Here is a 27,997-nt window from a genome sequence, read left to right as displayed (position 1 = left end):
GTATGCTAAAAGCAAAGCTTCAACTGCATTGACATAGAAGACCAGACTGTTGACATCAATTCATACAGCAGACAGGGTCACTGCCTCACTGAAGATTAGGACTTGACTTCCCACAACTGTTCAACCAACAAAAACCTCAAGTAAAAGAACTGTTTAACCTGTTGTTACACACACACACACACACACACACACACACACACACACACACACGCACGCACGCACGCACGCACACACACACACACACACACACACACACAATTTTATCAAAAATTTGTGATAGAGGGCAATAATAATTATGTATTACGTGACAATCTAAAATATATGACCAAGACAGGGTGACAATCAAACGTTCTTTAATTTAAAAAAAAACCCCAACTTTAACTATATTTTAATTATTTAAAGGTGTGTAGATGCTCTCTGAAAGTGATTGGCAATGTATGTTTGTCTTATTGCTTAATTATTATAGGGTATTATTAACTAACTGTTATTAACCGTTCCCTTAAAACCAAGTTTAAATAGAAACTTTCTGTCGTGCAGTGGCTCACAACCCAGAATATTAAAAATCTGCTGATATTTGGCAGAACGCGAACACTTGTTAATCTTTGAGGGAAGCTTTTTTTCACTTATTCATGAAGGTAGACCACCAATTATCCACACAGTTCGTGCCCCAGATCGTCCCTGATCCCATTTATGGATTTACATGCGTGTGTTATCAGTGTGTTAAAGTAGTCACACGACAAACAGTATTGGAAGTGCGGTTATTTTTCAACTATAAACCGCATCCCTAAACTTACATCTCCCCAACTTTTTTCTCGTGCTTGTCCAGTCTCCCCTTATGGCCACCCTGCTCCCTGTGCCGTGGTAACGCTGATGTGAGAGCTAGACTGGTTACCAAATGGCTTTTATCCAAGTAGAGGCGCTTGAGAGTAGACCGCTCGGAGAGTGGGAGCGCAGTCGCAGGTTACCCATCGCCTGGTGCAAGATCAGCCGTTGCTCTGCCACGTCTGCGATCTTCCTTTATATAGACGCGAGACTTAACAAAATCACATCACTCAACGCGGACCCAGATTTCTTTTTCTTTTTCCTCTTTTGCCCCCTCTCGCCTCTTTTCACCCCCCTGATCAGGCTTAACCATCCCGCGCTCTGTAAAGGCAATTGTTAGTGCGCATCATCGCGGGAGCCAAAAAGGAGGTTAGACATTGTTCCATAGGAGACTGGTAAGTAGAGCCACTCCGACTTTATTTTCAGAAAGTTTCATACTTGAGCCAGAATGTTTTAACTACCACGTTTGTTGTCTTCTTGTTCGACATTTTTTTTAACTTACTGTGCTGCTATCCAGTAACTTCATTTTGAGTCATTGTGACGTTTATATGCGTTATTTTTTCTTTGCTGAAGAGGACGATAGCTTTAACACTCAGCATTTTTTTATGTTTATTTATTGGGTTTTTTTTCCCTAGATTTGCAGGTGGTCAAAGTGCCTTTGACCGCAATAATTAACTGGACAGCTTTCACTTGGTTGGAACCTTCGCGTATTATTCAAGTCTGCGCTGGGAGATGGGCGTGGTTTTGCACAAACTGGACACTCATTCAGATGTTCCATTAAAGATGGAGGAAAAAAGAGCTGAATTCGTTTAAAGTTGTCGTTCTGTTGTCACCTTTCTTTTCTTGTCGTTTTTGTTTTGTTTTGTTTTTTTCATTTCTTTCTGCTTGTGTTTTTTTCTGTCTCAGCAGGCTGCTGGAGCGTCATGACAGCTGAGAAGAGCGGGCCTGTTATAAACGGAAAACCAGAGGATGGCAGAGACCCGGAAGGGTCAAGCTCCAGCCTAGACAGTGGGGGATACAATGAGAGGGGCCAGTGGAACAACAAGATTGAATTCGTCCTGTCTGTGGCTGGAGAAATCATTGGGTTGGGCAACGTCTGGAGGTTTCCTTACCTCTGCTACAAGAATGGAGGAGGCAAGAAAGTTTCCTTTATTTAGGGGTAGTGGGATGGAAATAGAGTTGCTCTTTAAAAATATAATATAAAATTTATATATTGAAAAATAGAGATAAAAGCAACTGCCTTACACGAAGGCAGACTAAAAGAAAAAAAGATTGAGACTATGTTTTAATTTTTTCAAGTTACATAACCAATTCCTGCATAAAAGACCTACAAGTTATTTTTTGAATTCTATTTATTCTGTTGCATCATAGGAAAAGTTAGAACTTTCACTTTATGAAAATTAAACAGGCAAGTGGTTTGAGTAATTTATTATATCATCTATTATGCAGAATATTGTCAATAACAGGCAGGTTACCTCATTAGGCACCATTAGACTGCACAGTATGGCTTTGCCTCATGATCTAAAAATGTCATCCTGCAGTGTGAGTGTGACACGGTAATGAGTGCTTTCATGTGAATTTGGTTGTTTTGCCCTTTACTCTTTTTTTTTCATAGATGCATTTGATGCAGGAATTTTGATCTGCTTTTCTTCCAGACGTGTTACTCTCTTGTATAGATCGCATATATTGATGTACTGTGTGTGTTTTTATTTGTCTACAAGGTGCATTCTTTGTTCCATATGTCATCTTCTTCATCTGCTGTGGTATCCCCGTGTTTTTCTTGGAGACCGCTTTGGGTCAGTTTACCAGTGAGGGAGGCATCACCTGCTGGAGGAAAGTCTGCCCACTGTTTGAGGGTGAGAAAACACACACTTGATATGTTTCTTCTAGTATGCGCTTGACTTTAACAACTGATGAGAAAGCCGATGGAAGACACATTAGTTTGGCTGATAAATGTTGCCTGTTTTATGAGTGCCTTATAACCACTGGAGCAGTGAAGGTTGCAGTCATTTATAAATCTTGCTATTACCTGCATTTTCTTTCCAATTTCCTTCTTTTATCAGCCTCACGTTTCTTTTTCAGGCATTGGCTATGCAACACAGGTGATTGAAGCTCATCTAAACATATACTACGTAGTGATCCTCGCCTGGGCCATTTTCTACCTCTTCAACTGCTTCACCACTGAGCTGCCGTGGGCTGGCTGTGGGCACTACTGGAATACAGGTAGGAGGAAATAACAGTGGAGCAAATTCTTAGAAAAACAAATACGCCTGCGAACCTGTGCGGAGGAAAGAAAACAGAAATTACCTTCTAGGTTTGATGTGCAAAGCCAACTCTACACATACACCTGCATGGTGGTTTCAACATGATAACCTATTGTGTATTTACAGAATACTGTGTTGACTATTATGGAGAAAATGCCACCAACATCACAAACCCTAATGCATCTTCTCCAGTCATTGAGTTCTGGGAGTGAGTACACTTCTATTTCTATATTTTCACATCTGCTTGCAAGTGCAAAACCTCATTATTTTAACTGAATCACCATTTGCCTTCTAACACCATCCTTTGTCAGTTCAGGCAATCTTCAACGCAACACTCTTCCCCTCCATTCTTAATGTTGCCATATGCTTCAAGCTCCAGACTCTTTTGCTGCCCCCACTAACCTTACGCCCGAAAATTAGTCAGCCCTTTTCATATTTGTGTGTCAGCAGGCCCTGGTTGGCCAGCTGTCTCCCAGCTAGAGCCATGTGTGTGGCAACAGATCAGGCCTTGTCAGTGTGTAATGCTGACCACACTTCCTGTCTCACTGCCAGTAGCTGTGTTTACACTGCTGGGTCAAATCAAACGGGCAACCTACTTAAGAATATTTTTAAAACAGCATATTTTGATCAAAACTGTTAGATTTAGATTGTGGTTAGGTTCAAATTGAGAGAGACGACCAACTTAACTGTCATAGAAAATGTCAGATCTGAGCCAGGAACATAAACCGAACCCAGGAGCAAGACATGGCCAAATAGCCAACCACCATGTTGTTGGCAAAAATAGAATCTGACCAGGCTTTGTTCAGCGTATGCCAAGAGGGACTGCTTTGTACTGTATGTACAGAATAAACAAACCTCAGGCCTCTAAAAACTGTATTTTATTTTCTTTAAAAAATGTTCTGATAAAAAAATGCTGTTATTGGTCCCTATCGTTTAAAATGCAAAGCTGAGATTACAGAAGAAGAGTTTGAAAGGACTCCTAAACTGACACGTTTTTAGTGCTTCCTAATAATTTTGAATAGAAAAAAATGCATAGCGGTACAGTATTATTCAAGGATACCTGGAGTGCTTAGCTTTGGTTTGAACTATACCGAACCTTTCAAAACTACTAGCCTCCAAAAATACTGAGTGTCACACTAACAAGAGCACGTCAGCATGAATCACCCTTGACCGATTTAAACAATTTCAACAAATCTGAGACCCCACACAACTTTATTTACACACATTAGTGTCCACATCTTGCCCTTTTGGGTGACCAAGGAGGGACAGTGGGGCTGTGTTGGACCTAGCCTGTGGCCGGCCACCAAGAACATGTCACCATGATCAATGGCTGGTCAGAGCCCCAGGGTTGAACTCGGTGGCAAAGATTTGGCAGCACCATGTAGTTCTGTGGCTTCGGCTCCCGCTTCTCATCCTTTATCAATGCTGTTGCCTGGCTGTGTTTTAACAAACAGGAAACACACTGTTGATTCCCCACCACTGATGTCATTACTGCTGATAACATGCTCTGCATCTTGCACCCACACCGTTTAGCATATTGCAATAAGTTTTAACATAAACATTATAAGGGCCATGCAATATGTACTGCTAACACTGATCTACGAGAAAATGGTGATGCTTGTATAGAATTTACCAGTTAGAGTAGCTGTAGTGTACCTGTGGTGTCAAACTGAGTACCCACAATGGTTAGGCAGTTGAGGGCAGACTAGCAGCAAGGCTAGAATTATACTGACAGTTAAGTCAATATAATTCTAGCCTTGCTTTAAAATTTCTTCATGAAAACTTCTACTTCAGAGTTGGTGGTACATACAGTGTTAGGCCAACACAGTGCCACCCACTTTGCTGATGTATGATGTATTTCCCCCAATGCTCACAGCTTTTATACTGGTTTGCTATGTTAGTTTTCCAGCAGATCCATCAGAGGGGCATCTGTACATACAAGGCCTGTGATATTCAAAAAGAGAGGACAGCAGTTTGTAAAGCAGTATTTCCCGTGTTGTCCTAACATTTTCAAGAGTCCACTGTAAATATTTATTTAATTTTTTTTTTCTTAGCAGAAATGTAGATTAAGTAGAGAAAAATCCACTGCATTGTTGCAACTATTCAAAATTTACCCAAACAATCTGAAACTGAGCATGACAGTGAAGGTAAACTTGCTACATGTAGTTGAGTTTGGAGATGCATTAGCTGAAATTTGGCATAGCCACAGCAGCAATCACTGCTGTTTTTGCTCGCTTAGTTTTAAAGGCAGAATCGGTCTCGGGGAGGTTGCAGAGGCGTTGTTTTTTTCTCCGATGCTGCTCCGTCTTCCCTGCGAAGTTTTTAGACTCCTGCTCGTATCACCCAAGAATTTGAACTCAGTCAAATTCCAAGTCTGTAACTGTGTGTTTTCTTGGTCAAATCAGACGCAGAGTACTCAAGATATCAGATGGTATCGAGCACATGGGAGGGATGCGCTGGGAGCTGGCCATGTGTCTGGCTCTGGCCTGGTTCATCTGCTACTTCTGCATCTGGAAGGGACCCAAGTCAACTGGCAAGGTGAGAACAAGGGATAAATGTTTAGTGTTCTATGTGTGCCTTAATGTGTTGGTGTGTGAATGTCTGTATTTGATAGTGCGTCTCACTATTTGAAACTGTAAATATGAAGGATTTATAGTAATACTGTGCGTAGTAATGTGTTTGGATGCTACTCTGCTTTTATACTACCTCTAGTGTTTGTAAGTTGGGGCAGTTTTAATTTTAAACAGCCCCACTGAAGCAGCCACAAGATAAAACACTTTCCCTTCTGGTCCTAAGAGAAAGCTCTCCCACAGGAAGCCAAATGAATTCCCTCCATTAAATGCGAGACAAAGAGGTGTCTACACCACCTACTTCTACCTTTCCTCCAATCACACTTGCCTTGAGTTTTCTCTGGCAGCCATGGGGAGGACAGTAAGGACTTGGCTATGGGTGCTCAGCAGCCCTTGAAAACCTTCTCATAGATTCAGTGAGCCAGAATGAGTAGAGAGATAAAGTGAGAAATAGAGAGGGAAAAAGAGAGTCAAGAGAAAAGAGGAGAGGTGTGTGAGGAAAAATTAATGGGTTCACATTCTACATGACTGGGGAAAAAACAACTAGGGGGACGATGCCTATATCTCCATGAAGTGTCTTTTGTTTGGCTGTGAAGTAAGAGGGGAGAATGCTTCTTCATGGCTGGGCTTTAGCAGCCCGTCCAAGATTGATTCCTGCATTCACTGGAGGAAAGGAGAGCATTCATGAGGAGCATGCAGAGTATATCCTCAGCCTCCGCCTCCGCTGCCTCTCTCTCTCTTCTGCTATGCAAAATTAACCACAGCTCACTCGTCGCAAGAGAGGGTCGCTTTTTTTTCCACAGACCATTGAGTTCCGACTCTGCTAAGCTGTTTGCTTTTGTTGGCCCTGTTTGCCGGCCATTCTCACATTTAAGCCCTCCTGTTAGATTTACGGCAAGGCAGGGGCAAGTTTGACCAGTAAATTTGTGGTGGCTTAAATGTTTGGTGAGCGGGAAGGAGCATGCGGAGCATCAAAAGTTCATGGAGAGATTGAATATTGTCCTTTTCATCTCCAGAGAGATGGAGAGAAAGAGGGAGAGAAGGTTCAGGATGTGTAATCGTTTTATTTTACAAATTAAAGGAGTGATCCGCTGGGAAGGAGGCACATTTTCCCACACTTTCCTTGTGGGCCACGCTAGGATTAGCAGAGCTTAAAGTGGTCAGCCTCATTAAGCTTCATGGATGCTGCTGCTGTTCGAACAGACACTTGGTTAGGATTTCATGTATTTAAGCTTTGATTCTGGTTTCAGTTTCACAGTGACTGAGTCACAGTTGCATTCGGCCACACAGAAATGAAATGAACTTCTTTGAAGTTTGATTCAGAACTTTGCTGTACCAGAACCACACACACACACAAGTTGGTTTTTAGGCCGGTATCTGTGAATTCTACATTTTGCCTCTGTAGTATGTGCGCACCCACTTATGGGCTATGAATAAAGTTGCGAGTGTGTGTCCGCTGGTGCACGTACTCATGCACTTCTGCGCGTGCGTCCAAGAGAAGCACATTTTCCCACACTGCCAGCATCACTCCCGTGGGCTTCTCCTGTTTAAGAGATGGGGCCAGAGGAGCCTTCTTTTCTTTTCACTCTCCTGGCCTGCCTCTCTTCTGTCCTGTTCTCTCCTCAATTGGACTTTGACTGAGTGCCAAAAAGCCAGGGGATGTATGTTGCCCGCCTCTGCCTTCCAAGAGACCAAAGTCTTTGTTCAGTGAGTTTCTAAGAGTCTTGAGATGTCTAGCACAGTTCTGCAAAACCCGAATAGTTCAATAATATAAGAGTGTAGGTTTGAACATTAGCAGAAGCTAGCTAGCTACTGTTTGCAAGATGCTACCACATGAATGTATTCTTGCACTAAATAAAACTGCAGTTTCTTGTAGAACCCCTCCCCCCCCCAAAAAAAACACCTTAGATAAGCTGTGAAGCTTTAACGTTCCCAAAAACCTTCAATTTATGTGTCACAATGATTTTTTTGTTTTGTTTTGTAAAGTTTGCCCAATTAATCACTATCTAAATGGCAAATTTGTATGACAGGTTGTTTCAAATGTGTAGACACTTTGTCACAGTTACGATGAACTTGTGTTGCCCCCACATAATTCAATAATATTGATTTACTGCATTACATAATTATTTTATATAATAAAAAGAACTGACCTGAAAGTTAGCACTCTTCAGGTGCTGACGTGCATACTACTTACAGTGTTGGGAATGTTACTTTTAAAATGTATTCCACTACAGATTACAGAATACATCCCCCAAAATGTAATTTGTAATGCATTCTGTTAAGTTACTCAATGTGAGTAACGTATTCTGAATACTTTGAATTACTTAATATATTGCCATGCTTTTCCCAACTACATGAATGTACTATTGCTGTGTGATTTATTACTATTACTGAAGACTACTCGCCACTGAGCTAATATTGTTAGCTGAGGTTAGTTCATAGACTGCTTTCAGAACTGCACGTGATTATTTGCCGCTAGCAAGTTGTTAATGCTATCCATCAAGTCTAACAGCCTGCAGTCTATGAACTAACCTCAGCTGACGCCAGCTAACAATGTTAGCTCGGTGGTGAGTAGCCTTTAGTAATGGTAATAAATCACACAGCAATAGTACATCGAAGATACTGAAGTGGCACATAACCCAGGTAGCTACCACAACTGAAACAAGGTGGTTGCAGTAGGCTAACGTTAGTTTTTTAAAAAGAAATTACTTTTGGAGTCTTTTGACACTGAGAGCAGCTTGGTTGCTGGCAAACAGAGTTTGCATTGCACGATCTGATTTCGCCCATCCCTTTCTTCTTTAAATATGAAGTGGTGTTGGAAAGAAAGAAAACAAAACGTGCATTTTATACAAAATACTATATTATAGAAGCATAGCAGTATGACGGCTCACTGGTTGTTCGGTTAAACGTGTACTTGTGGCCACAGATTCTCATTGACCTCACACTGAGTGCGCTATTATTAAACAGCGGTCTAATATTTTCCACACAAGTCCTTTGTGCTTAGGACACATTGTCCTATATTCTGTTGTCTTCACCTTGATATACAACCATGAATCCTTTAGAGGGAGAGATGGGAAATTTGCAGGTTAAATACAGTGCCAAATCTAGAGAGGGTGTTTGGCATATGACTTGAGGAAAGTGGGACGTGTTAGTGTGTATGACGCAGTGTCTGAACCAGCTCTGTGGCTTCACTCCATATATGTTCATTGAGCCTTATGAGATTTTATGGCTTTTTAAAGTCAAATTTGTGAGCGTTAAAAATTGGTTGTAGCACTCACATTGCAGCACATTGTTGCTTTATGTTTGCGTGCACCAAGAAAAAACAAATTGCTCTTTTATCCCAAAGATTATTTTCCTCACTTACTTTGCCACAATTTTTCCTGTCTAGGTATTGTTGTTTAGATTGCTGTCATGTCCTCTCACCTTTAGGTCTGAGCAGTGATGTGTTATTGTTGCATAGAATACTGTCTCCCAATCTCAGTTTCTGATGCACTTCTAAAACAATGAGTCATTGAGTAGTAGCCATGTTTGTCACAGGCCAGCATTATTCAGAATGTCATTTGCAGACTTTTTGTTTTAACTGTCCTCATTTCATGTTATGTAATAATCAAATTCATTATGTTTGGACAGTAACACTGTACTCATATGCTTGCATATGCCTATGTTTATACCCACAGGTTGTGTATGTGACAGCTACCTTTCCTTATTTCATGCTGTTGATCCTGCTGATCAGGGGAGTGACGCTGCCCGGAGCATTCGATGGTATCAAGTTCTACCTCTACCCAGACATTTCACGACTCTCTGACCCTCAGGTAGGCTGTCTTTCACTAGCGACTCTGCAAAAATCTAAATTTGGAAAGCAGAAGCTGTTGTTGTTTTTAATAACTGTGCCATCTAGAGGTGTTACTGCTTAAGTTTTATACTGGTTTTTTTGTAATCTTTGCTTGCTTTTCTGGATCCAATCCAGTGACAGAGTGACATCATTTTATCACTGTCCCAAGTTTATTCTATAATTGTGTCCTTGGCAAGGCAGTATGACATTCAGATCAATGGAATCAGTCTGATTGCACTGAGTTGTTTTAGGCAGGTTAGTTATAACAGCCTGAGGACACTAAATTAATGACGGCAAAAAGGGCTATGCAGACTAAGCATATGAAGTGTTTTTACTGCAAACATAAGGAGTGTTTGCAGTTTGTTTTACACCTATTACTAGTTGTTCTCAATATTACCTCAAAAACTCTGTTTACTCTGCACAAAACAACTGCAGCAAAAACTGTTTAGATTAAATATTGCAAAAATATGCATTTAAATCTAGTGGTTTAGTGACAGTGGCATAATTTGAACTGACACTTCCTCTGGTGACGGATTAACTGAAGGTCAGGTCAGAAAACCTGATCGAAAGACTTGGCTATGGTCAAAAGATCAGTATTTGGTGCTAATAGAGGGAGTTGCTTTAACATACAATGAATTCACAGAGATACAGACACAAACAAGCACACATAAATGGAGACTCCTTGACCTTGTCTGGAAAAGGCAGACGGTTCAAGTCGCTTGGCAACAGAGGGCTAGAAAATGTCACTGGATGGTGGTCATGACAACACAAGATAGAGTTTCTTAGATAGATAGATAGATAGATAGATAGATAGATAGATAGATAGATAGATAGATAGATAGATAGATAGATAGATAGATAGATAGATAGATAGATAGATAGTACACGGCTTCAGTGTGATTGTGATATGTAAACATAATGTCTTCATGCTTATAGGTAAACAGAGCTATTCCAACTTCCCAATTTGGAAACACATTACAGCATTTCAGGAAACAAAATGTGTCAATATGATGTTTTCCTTCTTGTCAGACTCCCATCCTGACAAAACACCTTTTTTACACTCTTTATAGCGACACCGGGTGTGATGTCTTGAATGTGATAACAAAGAAAGTTTGTTTCTTGGTAATTAAACTAAAGTTTCCCTCAATCTGTAACTATACACCAACAAACCAACCTGTTTCACACAACATGTTGGCGAGAAAAGGTGTTAAGAACATACAATATAATGCCATAATGATGGACTGGATGATGTAATGTAGTGTATAAACCCTATTTTTATTAATTAACAAGTTGTTTTTCCATATAATTATTATCTTGAGGGTACCGATGTATCCCATGATGAATTAAGCTCACTATATAGTACTAAAAGCAAACTATCTGATTTGATTCTTTTATTTATTTGATATACTCTCCAACTGCTGTACAGTAAGGTACAGTAAGATAGTTACATTTGTAAACTGATTAAAATAAGAGAAAGGAAACAGTGAAACAGATAAATTGTGACAGATTAAGGGGATGAGGACAGATAAATAAAGACACATACAACAGCACAGGGAGAGCAAGAAGAGTAATAAAGAAAGCTTTTGGTTTTTTGCCAGAGGACATTACTTCTGACACCAATGTTAAACTGGCTTCCTCGGGAACAATGAGGGCTCTGTTCTGTTCAACCAGCTTTGTGAAGTGTGTGTGGCTGGGTGTTGCCTTCCACATTTCTCTTCTTTTCTTTCTTTTAGTGGTTGTCTCCCCCAATCACCCTCCACTCTGCACTATGTATCACCCCTCCTTTTTGCACTTTTGGGGCAGTACAGCTGTTGCCCTGTTTTTTCCTAGCTCCTCTCACAGGATTTAGGGTGAGGTTGCAAGTAGAGATTTATGACAGGATCTACTAGGTGTAGCTAGTGAACAGTCACCCAACTTGTTGACTCAATGATGACCTTCAGTAGCAAAAACAAAATGATGACGTAAAAGTAAAAAACCTTTAGCCAAAATATGACAGATAATTTTCACATTGCACATTCTTGGATCCTGAGCTATCCAAGAGATGAATGGTTGTTAGAAACAGGTAAAGAATACACTAAGACTGCTATTCACTAGTCAGGCATATAGTTGTGAAAATGAAAGTTTTCACAAAACTAAGCAGTCTTGTGAAAAACGAACTACACCCGATGATTCAGTAGCTTGCGAAAGTGTTGCTTCAATTCAGTTTGTGGCCATTTGTACAGGTTCTCGCTTAAGGTCCAACCGCAGCATTGCAGTCAAGCTGAAGTCTGGGCTTTGGCTGAGCTACCTTGATTCTTTACTTTCAAAGCTGCTCTAAGGTAGATTTTGTTGGAATTCTTAGGATCATTTTCCTGTTGCTGTTGAACAGTTGAACACATATTTGACTGTAGAATACTTTGGTATAGAGAGGAATACATGAATTCATAGTCAACCTAATGACTGATGACCTCAGCTGTGTTGCCATGATTTTTTTAAAGAGAAAATGCTTTCTCCTGGCGAACCTTCCAAATAAGTCATACCTATTTTAATTTTTTTTGTAATTGCACTGTCATGACCTTACACAATTAGCACACTAGTTCCTCCAGAGTCTCAGATTTAGATTTTACAGTTTCTCTGAGCACTGCACGGTTTGATCTCAGGGTGTCCACTCCTGGGAAAATTGTGGCTTTGTGTTAATAGGACTGACCACATTTTTGCTTTTATAATGGTGGTTACACTTCCTGATGATCAGTTAATCAAGTGGAATTGACTAGGAGCATCTGGCTGCTACACATACTCTTAATTCCTGTGGAAGTTATCAGGGTGTACTTTGTTTGCACTCCAAAGTCCACAGGCTTTTGTTTTGTTTTTGTTTTGTTTTTGTTTTTTTTACTATATATCAGCTTTGGAGAAACATTTTTTAATCATTTAATAGTTCAAATTAGTTCATATTAAAAGGTAAAAAGGTTATTGCACAACAGCAGCAATATGCATGTTGGTAAAATAAAGGACTGAAATAAGTGATAACTAATAACTAATAATAACTAATTGTTATAGGTCTGTATTCTTTATGCAGTTGTGATAGATTGTGATAATACTCTGGAACGAAATTCCATTTAATAATGCCTGGCTCAGATGTAGAGGGGCACATAAAAGCTAATTTCATGTCTTAATGCCTCAGTTCAAATCTATAGATCATTCATAAGCAGAGGGAGATGTAAAGCACACCAAGAGTGGTACATTTACATTACAAGAGCACTATCTAACAGCCTATGTCATCCAGCTTTCACACAGTAGACAAGTTTCCTGGAGCCACAGTCTCAACATAACCAAACACGAGCCGGCCAAATTAGGCACAACATCAACAAGTGATTCTCTCTGAGCCTGGGCTTTCAAGGTTTCCCTGCACTGTGCGGCCATCAGCCGAGGTTGAACTAAAGGGAACATTAATGAACATTAGGAGAGAAAGGCCTGTTCTTCCACAGGAACAGTCCTGTGTTTGTGAGGTCACAGAAGTTACCGTGGTTACTCCCAGGAGGGAGCGAAGACCTTGCGTTTGTTAATTGTTTCTCAGTGGGGAAATGAGATTAGTGGCTGAATGGTGATGTGAGAGAGTTTTCAAAGAGCCATGCTGCATTAAGTTTGAATTTGCTAGCACCCCATGCTATCCTTGGGTTTCTGGGGTCCTGTGTTCCACTACAAACTAGTTTCATAATGCACATACTAAAGCTTTCTCACTGATGAATTGTACATATGTAAATATCCCCTTTAGTCAATGACCAAATACTATTTTGGATGTATTTCCCATCAGATATATATTAACATTGTCAAACTTTATTGTTTTGCATTAAAATTGCCACAAGAAAGTTGCCTTTCAGCCCAAAGATGGAAAGACTTAAACTTATTAAAATAACTGAGAGTAGGGAAACTTTCTTTCTTCACAGAATACAAAGTCAATAATAGAGTAAGCTCTCCACATTGGAATTTACTCAGATTTTTACTTGATTAAAGACCAAAACTCCCTCCTACCTAAATGACAAAAAACTTTGGTGACAGAAAACGTGAGATTATTGTTTTACGTTTATCATTACAGTAAGTTTGGGAAACTAAAACTGTAGTTAAGAGAAATACTGGCTACTTTGCAAGAAACATACTTTGGGTACTGTATGCAAATTTCCTAGACTTTCTGAGGTGATGATGGTCAATGATCAAGCTCTCAGTTTCTACTAAGCTTGCCAGGTAACATAAATGAGCCTTTGTATTGGTGCTTATAAAAACAACAGAGTTGGACAACATGGAGGTTTAATTAAGAGTGGGTTCATCCAGAATCAAGTAAGAGTGGCTGTCAACTTTGAACTAAGGGATCATTTCAGCCTGTGCACAAAAAAACAAAATTGTCAATGATGTTTTCACCCTATTTTCATCCTATCATGCTGATATTTGATAAATAAGAACTTTTGCCCGAGGCACATTAAAGGGCAAGCCAAAAGTTCAAAGTTCATTTGCATTCATATATATATATATATATATATATATATATATATATATATATATATATATACAGAATAGGCTCTGTGTCTTCAGACAAGTCCCAAAGTACTCTTTTAAACATATTGGCAACCATTGTTGACAGCCTTTTGTTGCATCCAGATGTAGCATGACAGCTTGTTTTTTTAAGAGTCTGACCTCTTCACTAGGACATACCTCAGCTGAACAAATGGCCTTGCATCCTCTGGTTCAGATCCAATAATTGTTTGAGGTATTAAGTTATGTTTCTTCCAAGGACCCTTTTGTCCATGTGTCATTAGCCAATTTCTTGCACAACATGTACAGATACAGACAAAAAGACACATGATTGCCCCATTGCACAGCATTGTGCCACAGCACATTATTTGGAAATTAATCATCTAGGCATTTCATTAAAATCCTCAACATGCACAAGCTACTGAATCCATTGTCCTCTATGAGATTTTTTTAGGCTGGTTATTGCTTCAGGTGCTGGAGGAAATCTAAGCAGATCACAAAGGTTAATTGAGTTCACTCTTTTGGGACGTCTGCAAAATTGTCCCGATTGTTTTGTGTTAGATAGTTGCTGACATGTTGCCTACTTGAACCAAAGTGACTGACTAACCACCTCACCACCATACAACTGGTACTTACCAGTAGTTATCTGGCTCTAATGCCAAATGAGTGGTCTGGTGGGGGGTTTTTTAGCCACTTTGTCTTTTTTAGGTTTTAAATTCTGTCAAGATCTGTTTCAATTAGAGAGATTAAATAATATTCATTGCTTAATTTAAGCTTCTATTACCCTCCCTACCTCAAATCCCTCCAAACTGTATAAAGTAGTGAACTTAATTTAAATAATGAGCCTCTGAAAAAAGTTTAGAGCTACTTTTAGGATTTTAATTCATAATTCATGCTGCTTCCCTGTCTGTCTGAAGGGAAAGACTCCATTTGAGCTGAGCCATAATTTCATTACAAAGGATTAAAAAAAGGTGAATGAACGGCAACAAAAGAGATGTAAAGTTTCATTAGAGAAGATAAATGACCCCTAGGTATATCATGGTGATCTCATTTAAATGGGAAAGCATACACAATTCAATTTAATTTGTTTTTTTAAATTAATTTTTACAAATCACAAAGATTGGAAAGGATCACAAAGGATGATGATGATGTTTGGTTTGTGGATATTTAGTGGCAAATGAGCGTCCTTAGAAAAGCCGAGTTTATTGACTTGGATAATTTTTGTCAACACCTTAGAAACACTTTATGTTGTTTTGTTCTTTGATCTTGTCTGTTTCTACACATACTGTATATTTTGGTACTTAGGTATGGGTGGATGCAGGAACACAAATCTTCTTCTCCTATGCCATCTGTTTGGGCTGTCTTACTGCGCTGGGAAGTTATAATGCCTACAACAATAACTGCTACAGGTAAGAATGTAAATTCCAGTTGATGGATGTCTGTCTATAAATAAAACTAACAGTAGAAAACAATTAGCCACTATCATGCAGTAGGATTATAAACACATTACAAATTAAGAAGGATGTGAGACACAGGGATAAAGTGGACAATATCCCTTTGGCCTTTGCTACTGCACACGTGTTAAGTTACATCACTTTGTCTCAACTGTGCTCTGTGCAAACTGGTCTGAAAATCAGTGGCAGCTCTATTACATGACCAAACTCTGTTCAAAGACACTCAGAAATGCTAGAGTGCTTAATTTTCTTTGAGATATTTCCTAGTACAGCTGAAGCCAACAGGTCAGTGTGGTAGATAAATCCCACCTCTCATTTCTTTATAGTTTGCTTCCATGGAGCCAGACTTTCTTGTCATTTTTTAAATGGTTTTGAGCCATCATTTTGCAGTCTGTCTGAGGGTCTGGTAGTTGTTTTCTTTTGACATTGGCTGCTTTTTCAGTCGTGCCCGTCAGAAATAGGAGATAATCCAGCAGAGACCTGACACAGAACTGATGGCATGAATGGAGCAAACTAGCTCAGATGTTAATCAATTATGCAATACCATCTGGAAAATACAAAACAGGAAAAGCATACATAGATAGAATTACATCACCAGTCATGGATTGGCCTCCCCTGAGCCCAGACCTCAACATTACTGAAGGCAGCTGACACCAAATGTCCTTCAAGAAGCCTGAGGAACTGTTTCCTGAAGCCTACTTAAAGAAATTACAAGAAGGCTTGACTAACAGAGGTATCTGTGTTGAAGAGTAAAGGTGGTCATCCCAAATATTGGGAGTTTCATGCAGTCTTTAGCTATTCTACACTTTTGTAGCAAGTCTCTTGATTTCATATTGGAGATGCTGACAGAAAAAACACACACAAACAGCACTGAAATGTACCTCCATCTTGATTTTCCAAAATGGTTAATATATAAGAAGAAAGCCCCATGGGTAAGCGGCGAATGGTAAGAATTTATGCATTAGTAAATTATGTATCATTTTAGTATGTCTTTATTACGCAACATGTTTCTGTTCTGTCTGTGCTGCTTCTAGTGTCAGCTGCAATAACAACTCTTCCAATAAGTGTGATCTCTAACTCTCTTTCTGTCTTGGTACTCAGGGATTGCATCATGCTGTGTTGTCTGAACAGCGGCACCAGCTTTGTGGCAGGTTTTGCCATCTTCTCTGTGCTGGGATTTATGGCCTACGAACAAAATGTTCCCATCGAAGCTGTTGCAGAATCTGGTGAGAGAACAACACACAATATAATGACATGTTTCTGAAAAGTACCAACTTTCAAAACCGTAATGAAATCATGTGCTCGATCTACAGCAGCTACTGCAGATTAAAAAAACAGAAACAAAACCTGAGCATTTGTGCTCTCATCCATCATATTGTGCTAAAATGAGTAAACACTCGCAGTTATATAACCGCACACTCTTTACCTAGGCTCTTAGATCACCGCATTATGATTTATTCAAGTCAGTATGAAAGATTTAGTGAAAGAGACAGAGCGAGAAATTTAAAATGTTTGTTAGAGCACAGTAAGGACAGGGCATAATGCTTCAGATAATGTATTTCTCTGGGACAGTCACCAAATGTGGGTGCTAAATAAAGCAATAGCATGCCAGCTCTTCTGTTCAAGCAGTTAGCCTCACAGTGGATCAGATAATCCCAAGATTAGTCACCTGCAAACTTTGTGTTGTAGATTGAATTTAAAAAAGATAATGTGACATTTTACACAAAGCGCTTCAAATAATCCATTGGGAGAAAATATGAAACACATTTTAAATTTCATTTATTTATGCATATTCAAAAATGTCATGTCAACTTTGGCAACATTTGGCACTGTTGGGTTCTCCTCATCTGATTGGAAAGGAAGTCTCTATGAACTTGTGCAGTGGCATCTGCAGGAGACCTCTTGAGGCCACTTAAGGAAAGTCGGATGCTCGTCCTAAATTCACTTTAATTTTGACTAGACTGTCTGGCATCCTGAAATGTTCTCTGCAGAAGGCTTCTGATGGCTGAGTTTAAGTCACTTCCTTGAACCCAAACAAGACTTGGCCAGTTCCAAACTTACATGTGGTTTGCTGAGTGATCTCTGTGACCTCTATAATATTTTCCCAATGACAAAAAATACTGGCTGAGGATAAGAAAAAGACCAAAGCTTTAAATAACCGCTACAAGCAGGATCACCTTTCTACAATGGCTGCTCTGCGTCAGCTAGATGCAAGACTAAAATCAAAGCAGTGTCTGATTTGTAACAACAATAACAACAAGAATCAGCCCAGTTCACATAATGCATGCTACCATTAGGTCTCATTTTTGAGGATTTTTGAGAACTATATAATTTTGCAGAATCCTAAAAAGTGAAGTTTAATTTATTCTTTGTAGACCAAGCAGTCTTTGTTTTGCTGTTAGAATTTTGTACTTGTTCTATCAGATACACTGCCAGCAGTCCTGTAATTGAGAATCTGTATTCTTATATTTTCATTCAGGTCCTGGTCTTGCATTCATTGCATATCCCAAAGCTGTTACTATGATGCCTCTGTCTCCACTCTGGGCTTGTCTGTTCTTTATGATGCTAATCTTCCTTGGCCTGGACAGTCAGGTGAGTACTGCTGTTGTGAATATATCCTGGGAATGCTGACTCTTAAGCTTGTGACAAAGTTGAAGGTTTGCTGAGACCTACGGCTTGGCAGACAACACATGAAGCTTATTTCCTCTAGTGTGATAGCATGATAATCTAGACATAGTAAGAGGGTGAACAACCCTGCTAATCCTGTGAGAATGCCAATATGTGGTCATGAAACACTGTATCTAATGAGTACAAGCTGACATAGTGAAAATCGAGAAAATGAGGGAACGCGTTCAGTTCAACAGTCACAATTTGTATCCTTGCCACATACAATTAGAGTTCTATGTGCCTCTACAAATTTTTAATATTTGTGAAGAAATCATATATGCATGACATGGATTACATGCTCTATTGATTTCAGTTTTATATTGTTGTTTAAATTTTTTGTTTTAAAGTTTTTGGTTACATTTGGGTCGCAGAAGGTTTCTGGCAGGAAACATGTATTTCCAAAGTTGAATAAACAAAGGTAAAATGTTAGCACTTGCACAATATGTCAATGAAACGTTGGCAAATCTTAATTGTGAGCAAAAACGAGATCTGGCGATTTTTTCCCCCTCTGTGCAACTTTTTGGTTCCAGTGTTACTTCCAGGTATAAACATTTCTGGTTTCACCACAGATGCATATACTGAGAGGAACATCCTGCTCAAAGAGTTTTCAGTTTATGTTGATGTATAATATAATGATGATATAATGACCTTATGGTCTTTTTTCTCATCAAAGTGTCTATCCTGTAAATTTCAGTTTTATTTTTTGTATCTAAGTTTGTATGTGTGGAGAGCTTGGTGACAGCTGTGGTGGACATGTACCCAGACACCTTCCGGAGAGGCTATCGCAGAGAACTACTGATCCTAGGCATGTCTATAGTTTCGTTTTTCATAGGACTCATCATGTGTATGGAGGTAAGATAGCTATAGCTTGTCAGTTAAATGTCCCATAAGTTAAATGCCTGTATAATATTTACCCCCACCAGCCCATCCATCCATCCATCCATCCATCCATCCATCCATCCCTTACATGAAATCCAATCAGATACACTGTAGATAATAGAAACCTTTTCCTGTTATTTTAATTGTTTTTAATTGTGCCCTGATCTCTTTTATTGATAACCCTTACACACCATTAGATAACCATTACAAACCTATACATATGGACATTTGACAGCAGTAATTTAGACCTGAAGATCTGTTTCAAAAACCTCTTTCAGCCACTAAAAGCATTTCACATTTCTGTCTGCACTGAACTCCATCCATCTCCACTATGAATGTACAGTACCATTCTTTAGTGTTCCATAATGGAGATGGCACAGGGGATGAAACTTGATAAAATATGGAAGTATAGCACTTTCTCTCTCAGTCTTTTGTCTTAGAGCTTTCAGTTGATTGACCTCTGTTTTTACTGCCTATTCCTTCCTATTACCACTATGTATAAGTTTTATCACTTTTTAATCAACTTCCACCTATAATGGGACTCAAGAAGCTTTATTCAAAAGCTGACAAAAAAGTATGTTGAATAAAATGTCTCAGAGTAGGATTAAACACAGTTTAAATGCTCTTCTGGGAGTGTGGTGCAATACTAAGATATTTTGAGACGATTCTTAGCTTAGCTTTACTAGCACAGTAAAGCTGTGATGTAACCTTCTGTAAGATTCATGTGAGATTTTATTTATGACGCTTTTAGTGGAAGAGCTGATAACTTGTCTTGAGTGCAGGGGAAGGTAAAATGCAAGACTACCTTTTGAGATGAAATGTGAAGATGTGAGAGAAATACAAACTAAGAAGAGCTGTAAGGCAGGATGAAAAGAAAAAGATTAATGGATGTAGTGAAGAATTGTTGATATATATAAAATGTTCAAGGTGAAAGTCTAGACCTCAATCACATCTAAATCATTTAATTTAAATCCACTGTGCTAGTCTACAGAGGCATAATTACAAAAAACGTGTCACTGTTCAAAAACATAAATATCAAATTTATGTCCTTATTTTTATTGACCAAAAACTTAATGTATCAGTGGCAAAAAATATATAAAAGATTTTGTTTAGTAAAAGAAATAACATAAAACCAGGCAGGAAATAATAATTCATTAGTTTTAATGTTTTATTTTTAGTGTTACATAATGGTCGGTGGTGTATTACCTTATATCTTACCCCTGACAAATACTCCAATGCATTGTAATGTAAAAATAAACCCAACCTAAAACAAAAAGAACAAAACAATGAAACTAATATGATCTTAACAGCAATTAAACATGTTTAAGCAGTTACGGCTAAATTGAAACCAACAAACACATTTTGGCAACTAAAATGAACCTGAACACAACTATGGTGACCAATGAAGCCCAGTGGTCATCTTTAAAGCTTTTTAGCACAAATTCACAAACAATTGATTCAGTGCAAGTTTGGCCATCAGAGCATGAACGGGAGGCTCCATGCAGTCATCCCTGACACACTATACTACAATGCACCAAATATACTGTAAATGCATCCTTCAGTCAGACTCAAACCAGATTTGAAAAAGAGCATTATAGCTGGTGTCTGTCAGTGGCTCTAATATAAAATATTTATTGTTGTGTAGAATTATTTAATTTTGGGACAAATCCTTATGAAAATACCAGTGTGGGATGTTTGCAAGTTTATTTTGTTTGCTACTGAGGTCTTGCCATTAACCATAATCATGCACTCATCGTTAACTTTATACTTGATTTTGTTCAACTGAGTCTGACATGTAGGGGCTTTGACAGGAAACTGACACTTGTCTTGTCTTGTCAGGGAGGGATGTACGTCTTCCAGCTGTTTGATGCGTATGCTGCCAGCGGGATGTGTCTGCTGTTCGTAGCCATATTTGAGTCCATATGCATCGGCTGGGTGTATGGTAAGATAAGAGTTTTGACCTATACACCTTGAAATATCAAAGCAGTGTTTTCAGTTTTTCACTTCACTTCCCCCTCTTGTCGCTTGAGATTACAGGCATTTGTCTTTTGTCAGCTGGGCAATTGCCACAGATTGCAGCACTGCAAAAGCCATCATGTTTTTAACACTCTGCAATAATATTTCTTCTCTGCCCTCTGCTGGAGATTGGTCTCAAACACATGCAGCATTCTCTTAATTTTGCACCAATCGTTTTACTGATGCATAATAATAAAAGTAATCCTAAAGCAGTGGCTTTCTGTGCTTTTTTAAATAAAACATAAGGTTGTTTTCTGTCTACTTGACTCAAATATTATGCATACATGTATATTTGATAAAATATACATAAGCAATATACATGTTTTTCCCCCTGTGTTTAGATGTCAATACAATTATGTTACTGTAAGTCTAATTTAAACTGACAAACTGACAACAACTTACAAAGACATCTATTATAAGCACAATAAATCAGATATGAAGCAAAACAAATTGATCTCGGCTTTCTTGATAGAAAGTTTCAGACTAGATTTCGTCCACCTTGTTAAGAGAGTCACAAACTGTCTTTAAAGATTAACCACATCATTATTTTTATGAAACACACAGAAACTGTCACTGAATCATACTTTTTTTTCAGGTAGTGACAGATTCTACCTTAATATTGAAGACATGATTGGGTACAAACCAGTCTTCTTCATCAAATGGTGCTGGATGATCCTGACCCCGGGCATCTGTGCTGTGAGTGGCATAATTTCAAGAGCTGTAGTAGCACAAACAGCGTATCATGTTAAAAAAAATTATAAATTAAAAAAAAACGAAAAACAAAATTCTGAAGATACATATGGATGGCTCTGGAGTTTTATACTGAATCAACATGGATCATCATATATTTTTATCACATGTGCAAATAATGAGTTCGTATTGTGTAGCTGCCGTGCTGTGTCACCCGGAAATGTTGATTTTCATATTCTTAAACTCCTAACTTTGAATAATACATTTGCACAGCAATCCACAAAGATACAGTACTGCAACTTTAATTTATTTATTAAAGCCGTTTCTTTATGTCATATTCTAAATTGAAACATTTGCAAACTGAATTTTGTTTTTGCCACAGGGAATTTTCTTGTTTTTCTTGATTAAATACAAACCACTGAAGTACAACAATGTTTACGTCTACCCTGACTGGGGCTATGGTATTGGCTGGTTCATGGCCATGTCCTCAATGGTCTGCATCCCTCTGGGTATTATCTGGATGATTTGGAAGACTCCTGGCACCTTCTCTGAGGTAAAACATGCATATGGTACACATGCAAATGGAAATACTGAAATCAAATTTACCAGCCTCATATAGAGCTAATCTTGCAGCAGAGAGATATGAAAGTCATAAGATACCGTATATATAATACTTACTGATAATAATAATAATAATAATACTGATTTCTATATATAATTATTATAGAAATCATACAAATATGTGTATCAAAGATAAGAAAGCTATACACAGGTTAGAGCATGTATGATGATCCTGTTCAAAAGTTTATGCTTCTTCAACAAGTCATGATTCTTTACTTGAGGTCTCATGGAGGCAAAATAAAGAGAGACAAACATAAGACAGTTAGGTTGTTTCCTACTAGAATAGTGAAACTTCACCAAACTGAAGGATCATCTACCCAAATCTCTTACAAATAGCTTACAAATATTACACTCATTTGAATATATAAAATGATTTTAACAGTTTTAAACGTACAGTATTGCATTTAGGGCCAAGTGGTGCTGATGCTGTGTTACTGTGTCACCTTCCAGAGATTGAAATATATTCTCTTATCTTTCCTCTTTGTGTCTTTGGCTCTGTGCAGAGAATAAAGAAGCTAACCACCCCCAGCCCAGACCTGAAAATGAGAGGGAAACTTGCTGCCACGAGTCCTTACGCTGCCAACGATGCAAAACTTAAGGCCGATGGGAAAATATCCACCATCTCAGAGAAGGAAACGCATTTTTAACTGACCGCTTGACTGACCAACCAAGCTGCCTGTTGTCTATATAAAATGTCCATGAAACAAAAACAGCATTATCAGCCACTACTCAAAACAGGAAATGAAACAAATGACTCAGAGTGTTATTTTTGTTTTGTAAAAAAAAATGTAAGAAAAAAGGAAAAGCTATCGTGTTATTATGTAGTCGGTTTTGCACAAACTTTAAATAACACGTTTGATGTTCTTAATTAACATTGTGATGAAAGCAGCTTTTTTCTTAACCAATAATATTTTAAAATCAGTTTAATGACATTATATGGATACAACCTGTCCTGGTACCTTGTCAATAATGATCACGATAGTGTCTGTGCCTTTAGAACGATACCCGTGTGTTGTGTTGTACAAGGCTTTCACTGTACATTTATTGGCAAAGTGCTGTGCCACCCTATTAGGTACTAGGTACCCAAATGTGACTTTTTAAGATGTAGCAGTTTGGAGACCATATTAAGTAGTTTTGCTTGTTAAGAAAGAATATTTCAGTGGTGTCTATGTACTGAGGCCGTAGGGGGGCATCAGTTACCCTTCCTTGTAAAACTACACATCAAGAGTTTTGCCACAGAAATCTCACATGTTATCAGTGACAGCTGTGACTTTGAGGCCTGCACACCATTTCTGATCGTCGAGCTGTTCTTATTTACTTGAATTTATTGTTGTTGCAAAAAAAGACTAGCGAAAACTCTGCTTATTGGAATAATGTGAAGGAATTATTAGGTTATTGATTATCATGTTAGCACAAATCAAGTCATTTAGGGTTTTGCAGATTTCTGTGGTAAAACTAAATATCCCTGATTAGATTCAAAAACAATAAACCAATATAAAATATGCCTGGGTTTAAACATTAAAATCACCATTGGTTATAGTTTCATTTTCTAGCGTGAGCTACAGATGTGCACCAGGCCACAAATAGATGTGTGTTTATGTGACTCGCAGGCTGAGTCTAAAAACACACCTCTCTCTCTCTCCTCTAGCCGCCCTCCTATAAGTCACGGATATCTGTCATTTCACAGTAATTATACTGAGCATAACACAGAGTGACAGATAGATGTGCTTCCAACCCTGCATTTTTATTTCCCGCTCTGCCTGTAGAGGCCCATCAGATGAGCATTTCAAACCTCATCTGTCTTCTATTCTGATTCTTTTTATTCTTCCCTCTTGTCAGTTTTCTTGTGTTTTGTTGCTTTCACCTCTTCTGACTCTTTTTCTGCTTGTCCACTTCTTTCCCATTTTTTTTTACTTCTTTAGCTCTTCATCGCATGACGTTCTTGAAACTGTGATGCTTTTTATGTCATCTCACTTTCATGCTTTGGCAATGCTCTTCCTATCGCTGTATTTTTTTGGAAACACTTCTTCTGACACAAACCTCATTAAGAAATATACAGCTTTTTAATTTCGCTGTCTGAGCCACTGCAGGTGTGAAAGCACAATCTGACCCCTGTCATCGATGCAAATGCGTTCGGGGTCAATGAGCTGGTCTCATTATTCAGACCAATTTCTGTCCAGTACAAGATCATCCTGTCAGCACTCAAATGACTACAAGTAATCTTTCTACCCTTCCTTACTTTGTCCAACTCTTTCACTTCCCTTTTTTTCTTTCCTGTGTCCTTGTTTCCTGATGAAAATGCAATGAGAGGAGAGCATCTGAGGGAATGAAAAATTCTCTTATAGTTTTTTCAGGAGGAGGCAAAGAAAGCAGGGGAAGAAATAAGAATTTGATGAGCTGAGGAAGTGTGAGACAGAGTACGTTACGAGGGAAATTGGGGAAGTGTGTAGTGACTGAAGCTCCTCCTGTCTAAGCTGTGAAGTCCTTTTAAAGATGTGATTGGTCCCTCCGGTGTGGTTGCGTTCTAAAATGTCCACCTCCTCACTGATATTGTGCAAATTAATAGTTATGTGCATCAGAAAAGATAGCCTGCTGTTTAACACTGATCACTTTAATTGTATATTTTTTACATCTATTTCTAAAAAAAATTGTGGTCTATTTGCTGAGATGAAAGAATTGATGTAATATTAAAGAATGTGTCCTTTGTTTTGACTTTTGAAATGTTCAAAAGGTCTTGTTATAGAAATATAATGAAAGGTGTTTTACTGTTCTGTACTGTTCTACAAACATTTTGGTATTCACAGGACACACAAACTGTCTGCTTACTCATTTTTAAGAATAAATATTATGACGGAAAGCAAAACACAGAGTTTGGTCTTTATCTAATATCATCTCACTAAACAAAGAACTTCCTTCTGACATTTTCTTAAAGTCATGCAAATGGATTTCACTGCCTCTGTCTGTGATGAATAGTTTATAAATGAAATGATAGGATCTGATAAGATGACATTTTCCAAAATCCAAAAAAGTGACAGGATCACTGCGTGCCCCTCACTCTCCAGTAGCTTTGTTCCACTTGGTACTGTGATTACTTCTATGTGTCATTTCATAAAATCCCCAGTATAGCTTCGTCTTCCTGAGATCTAATCATATAATCGTTAATTCCTTCCCTTTTAACAAGAAAAAACTCAGAACGTGGCTCAAAGTGAATCGTTTTCTGACCAGTGTTTGAAGAGAGGAAAGATGAGTACTGTGGATGAACCCAGAGAGACCGACTACTGATGAGATCACACCAGCCATAATTCCAGTGTGTTATTTGTGGAAAACAATTGTGAATTCAATACTTGCCCTATCATGCTACTCCACAGCATGACTGCTTTTGTTAATAAAAAGTACCTCATCACTATACCTTGTATAAAGCTTATATGTTTAGCATGTTTAATATAGTACTTTTTAATATTTATGTGTAAATGAGCGTATGCTGCTTTTTCATTTGCATCTGAATGCGTAACGGCTTTGCAATTCTGTTATTCATTGTATAATGCAATTGCAGATGCTGGGATTATTCTCCGTCTGCATGACACAACTGGGGCTAAACTTTAGCTGTTAGACAGACGGTCTCACAATAGACTCTCGAATACCATAGTACTGAGAGCAGTGCATGGTCAGGTCAATGACTGCAAGGTCATAATGACTGTAGCACATGTATGTCTAAATGTTTGTTCCTGAATTTCTCCTAGATGGCTGGTTCAATCTTGATGAAAATGAAGCCTATAAACTATTTAGGGGATCTAGATTCATAACATCTACTGTGATTTAGGCAAATATTTACTTTAAATAAAAAAGTGCCTTTTCTTTTCTACTTTATTTGCTTTTAGAAACTGTGGAATTATGGCTGGTTTACCCTGTAAAGTTGGATTTTTAACACCGTTCAAAATAATATTCAGTATTCATTTAGAAGTCATTAAGCTATTTAAGTGTATTTAAAGTGTATATATGTGTTTATAGGAAGATAATTTTTAAAGATCTATATAACAGTAGACATAAATATGAGCCATACCATGTACAGGATGGACATTTTGTCTTTTTTTATAAGTTATATGTTACTATTGCATTTGCAATAGTTCAGAATTGTTAGTAAATCAATATGTTTTCTTTAAAAGTCACAGCTGTAACTTTACTAAGTTTGCCAGGCGTGTCTATGTGTCTGCCTTTGACAATGGACAATAACATCCACAAGCTCATTCACTGTTATTATAAAAATAATAGCCACAGATTTAACATATAATTGTGTATAAAGAGCCATACACTGATGGCCATAGCTACTTAGTCTGTAACAGTAATCGTTAAGAGCAATGTGGCTGTGAGTACATTATAAAAAAAAACATGCAAAGGTAAAGGACATGAGCGACAAGCAAATGCATCCCATTAAACAAAACTGAGATTCATATTTATAGAAATATTTATAGAAATAGGATGATGAGAAATGAGGAAGCATAAGCCAGTGCATGGGAGAGTCAGTAGGAGAAAGGAGAGTAAAGCATTCTTCATTCTCGTGGTGAAGGAATAGCAGATTAGTTGACTCACACAGTTTTCTGGGGCAGTGCTTCGGGACAAAGCCGAGATAGAAACACAACACACGGAGGCCAAAAGTCAGCCGTGCACAAAGATCACAGCAACCTACATTTCTATCCAGATCTTTTGATAGTGAGCAGGATGGGAAAATAAGTGGGCAAGAGCATTTTGTGTAAACACACACACAAGTAACCAATTATCCTTTCATTCATTGCTCTCCTAGTAGTCATATTATTTATAAGACCTGATCATTGTCTGTTGGGAAACAATGATCCTTTTATGTACATTTACTAAAATATGTCATGCTTATTTGCAGTATTGAAACTACTGAATGTCACATAAGTCTATCATACGGTGCCATTTCCACCAAGTCTGACAACATTCTGAATTAATGTTTTCAGTGTTTATCTGCGTTTTGTTTGTGGCTTTGATGTAAATTATATCTTTCTCTGCTGATAAGCACCTCGAGGCAAGACGCAGAAGCATCCAAATGACTGTGATGTGGATGATGACAAAGGCAGGGAAAAATGGAGATAGGCAGAAGCATACGGACAGGCAAATAATGGATAAAAAGCAATAATAGGGCAGGCAAAAGGCCAAAAAGAGCCCAAAACCAGATACCATAAGTCAGTAATGAAAGCCCACGTGCAGTGGTTGATAGCTCAGCCACCTGGAAGGAAGAGATTTTTTTTCCTACAAAAACATCATTAAAGAATAGCCTAAGACATATGACAGTTTATAAAACACCCACTTTACTTTTTGCAACCTTAGGTCACCCACAGGTCATGCGGTCGCCTTAGATTTTACACTAAATTTAATCTGTTTTTGTTCGCTCTTGAGTCCATCCTGTTGTGACATGAGGCTGGAGTCATTCCTTTACTTTCAGCAGGGGGCAGCAAATTCCAAAATACCATGACTGAAGAAGGTTGTGCCCCATGAAAATGAAAGTGAAAATGTGTGTTTTTGTGCTAATGCTTCTGCAGCCGACTACATGTTATGATTGACTTTGTGTGCATGCTTCTAAACATGCGCAATATACTCTCTTCTCAGAAATACATGCATGTGTGCATCTCTTTGCCATTATAGCCAATGTTGCACTTTATA

The 27,997-nt window shown here is 38.4% G+C and overlaps 1 protein-coding gene across 3 annotated transcripts; it reads left to right on the top strand.

Annotated features, from left to right (window-relative positions):
* The first annotated feature begins 910 nt into the window (after window positions 1-910).
* slc6a11b (solute carrier family 6 member 11b) lies at window positions 911-25,175 on the top strand. Of its 3 annotated transcripts, none has more exons than XM_082534830.1 (15): window positions 911-1,217; window positions 1,732-1,956; window positions 2,544-2,678; window positions 2,905-3,045; window positions 3,213-3,294; window positions 5,492-5,624; window positions 9,334-9,468; window positions 15,297-15,400; window positions 16,547-16,671; window positions 17,925-18,037; window positions 18,827-18,964; window positions 20,831-20,933; window positions 21,603-21,703; window positions 22,080-22,250; window positions 22,822-25,175. In XM_082534830.1, the coding sequence occupies exons 2-15, from the start codon at window positions 1,746-1,748 to the stop codon at window positions 22,963-22,965; spliced, it is 1,836 nt and encodes a 611-aa protein (XP_082390956.1). In that variant the 5' UTR covers window positions 911-1,217; window positions 1,732-1,745; the 3' UTR covers window positions 22,966-25,175. The 3 variants fall into 3 exon arrangements, with proteins under 3 accessions (XP_082390956.1, XP_082390955.1, XP_082390954.1); XM_082534829.1 differs by having other exon boundaries at window positions 1,458-1,956; XM_082534828.1 differs by having other exon boundaries at window positions 912-1,217; window positions 1,729-1,956.
* Window positions 25,176-27,997: the final 2,822 nt, after the last annotated feature.

The sequence above is a fragment of the Aulonocara stuartgranti genome (genome assembly GCF_965226115.1).
Source record: "Aulonocara stuartgranti genome assembly, chromosome: 5".
NCBI classification, from domain to species: Eukaryota; Metazoa; Chordata; class Actinopteri; order Cichliformes; family Cichlidae; genus Aulonocara; species Aulonocara stuartgranti.
Note: the sequence above shows the minus strand (reverse complement) of the source record. Positions and strands in the feature narration are given on the sequence as shown.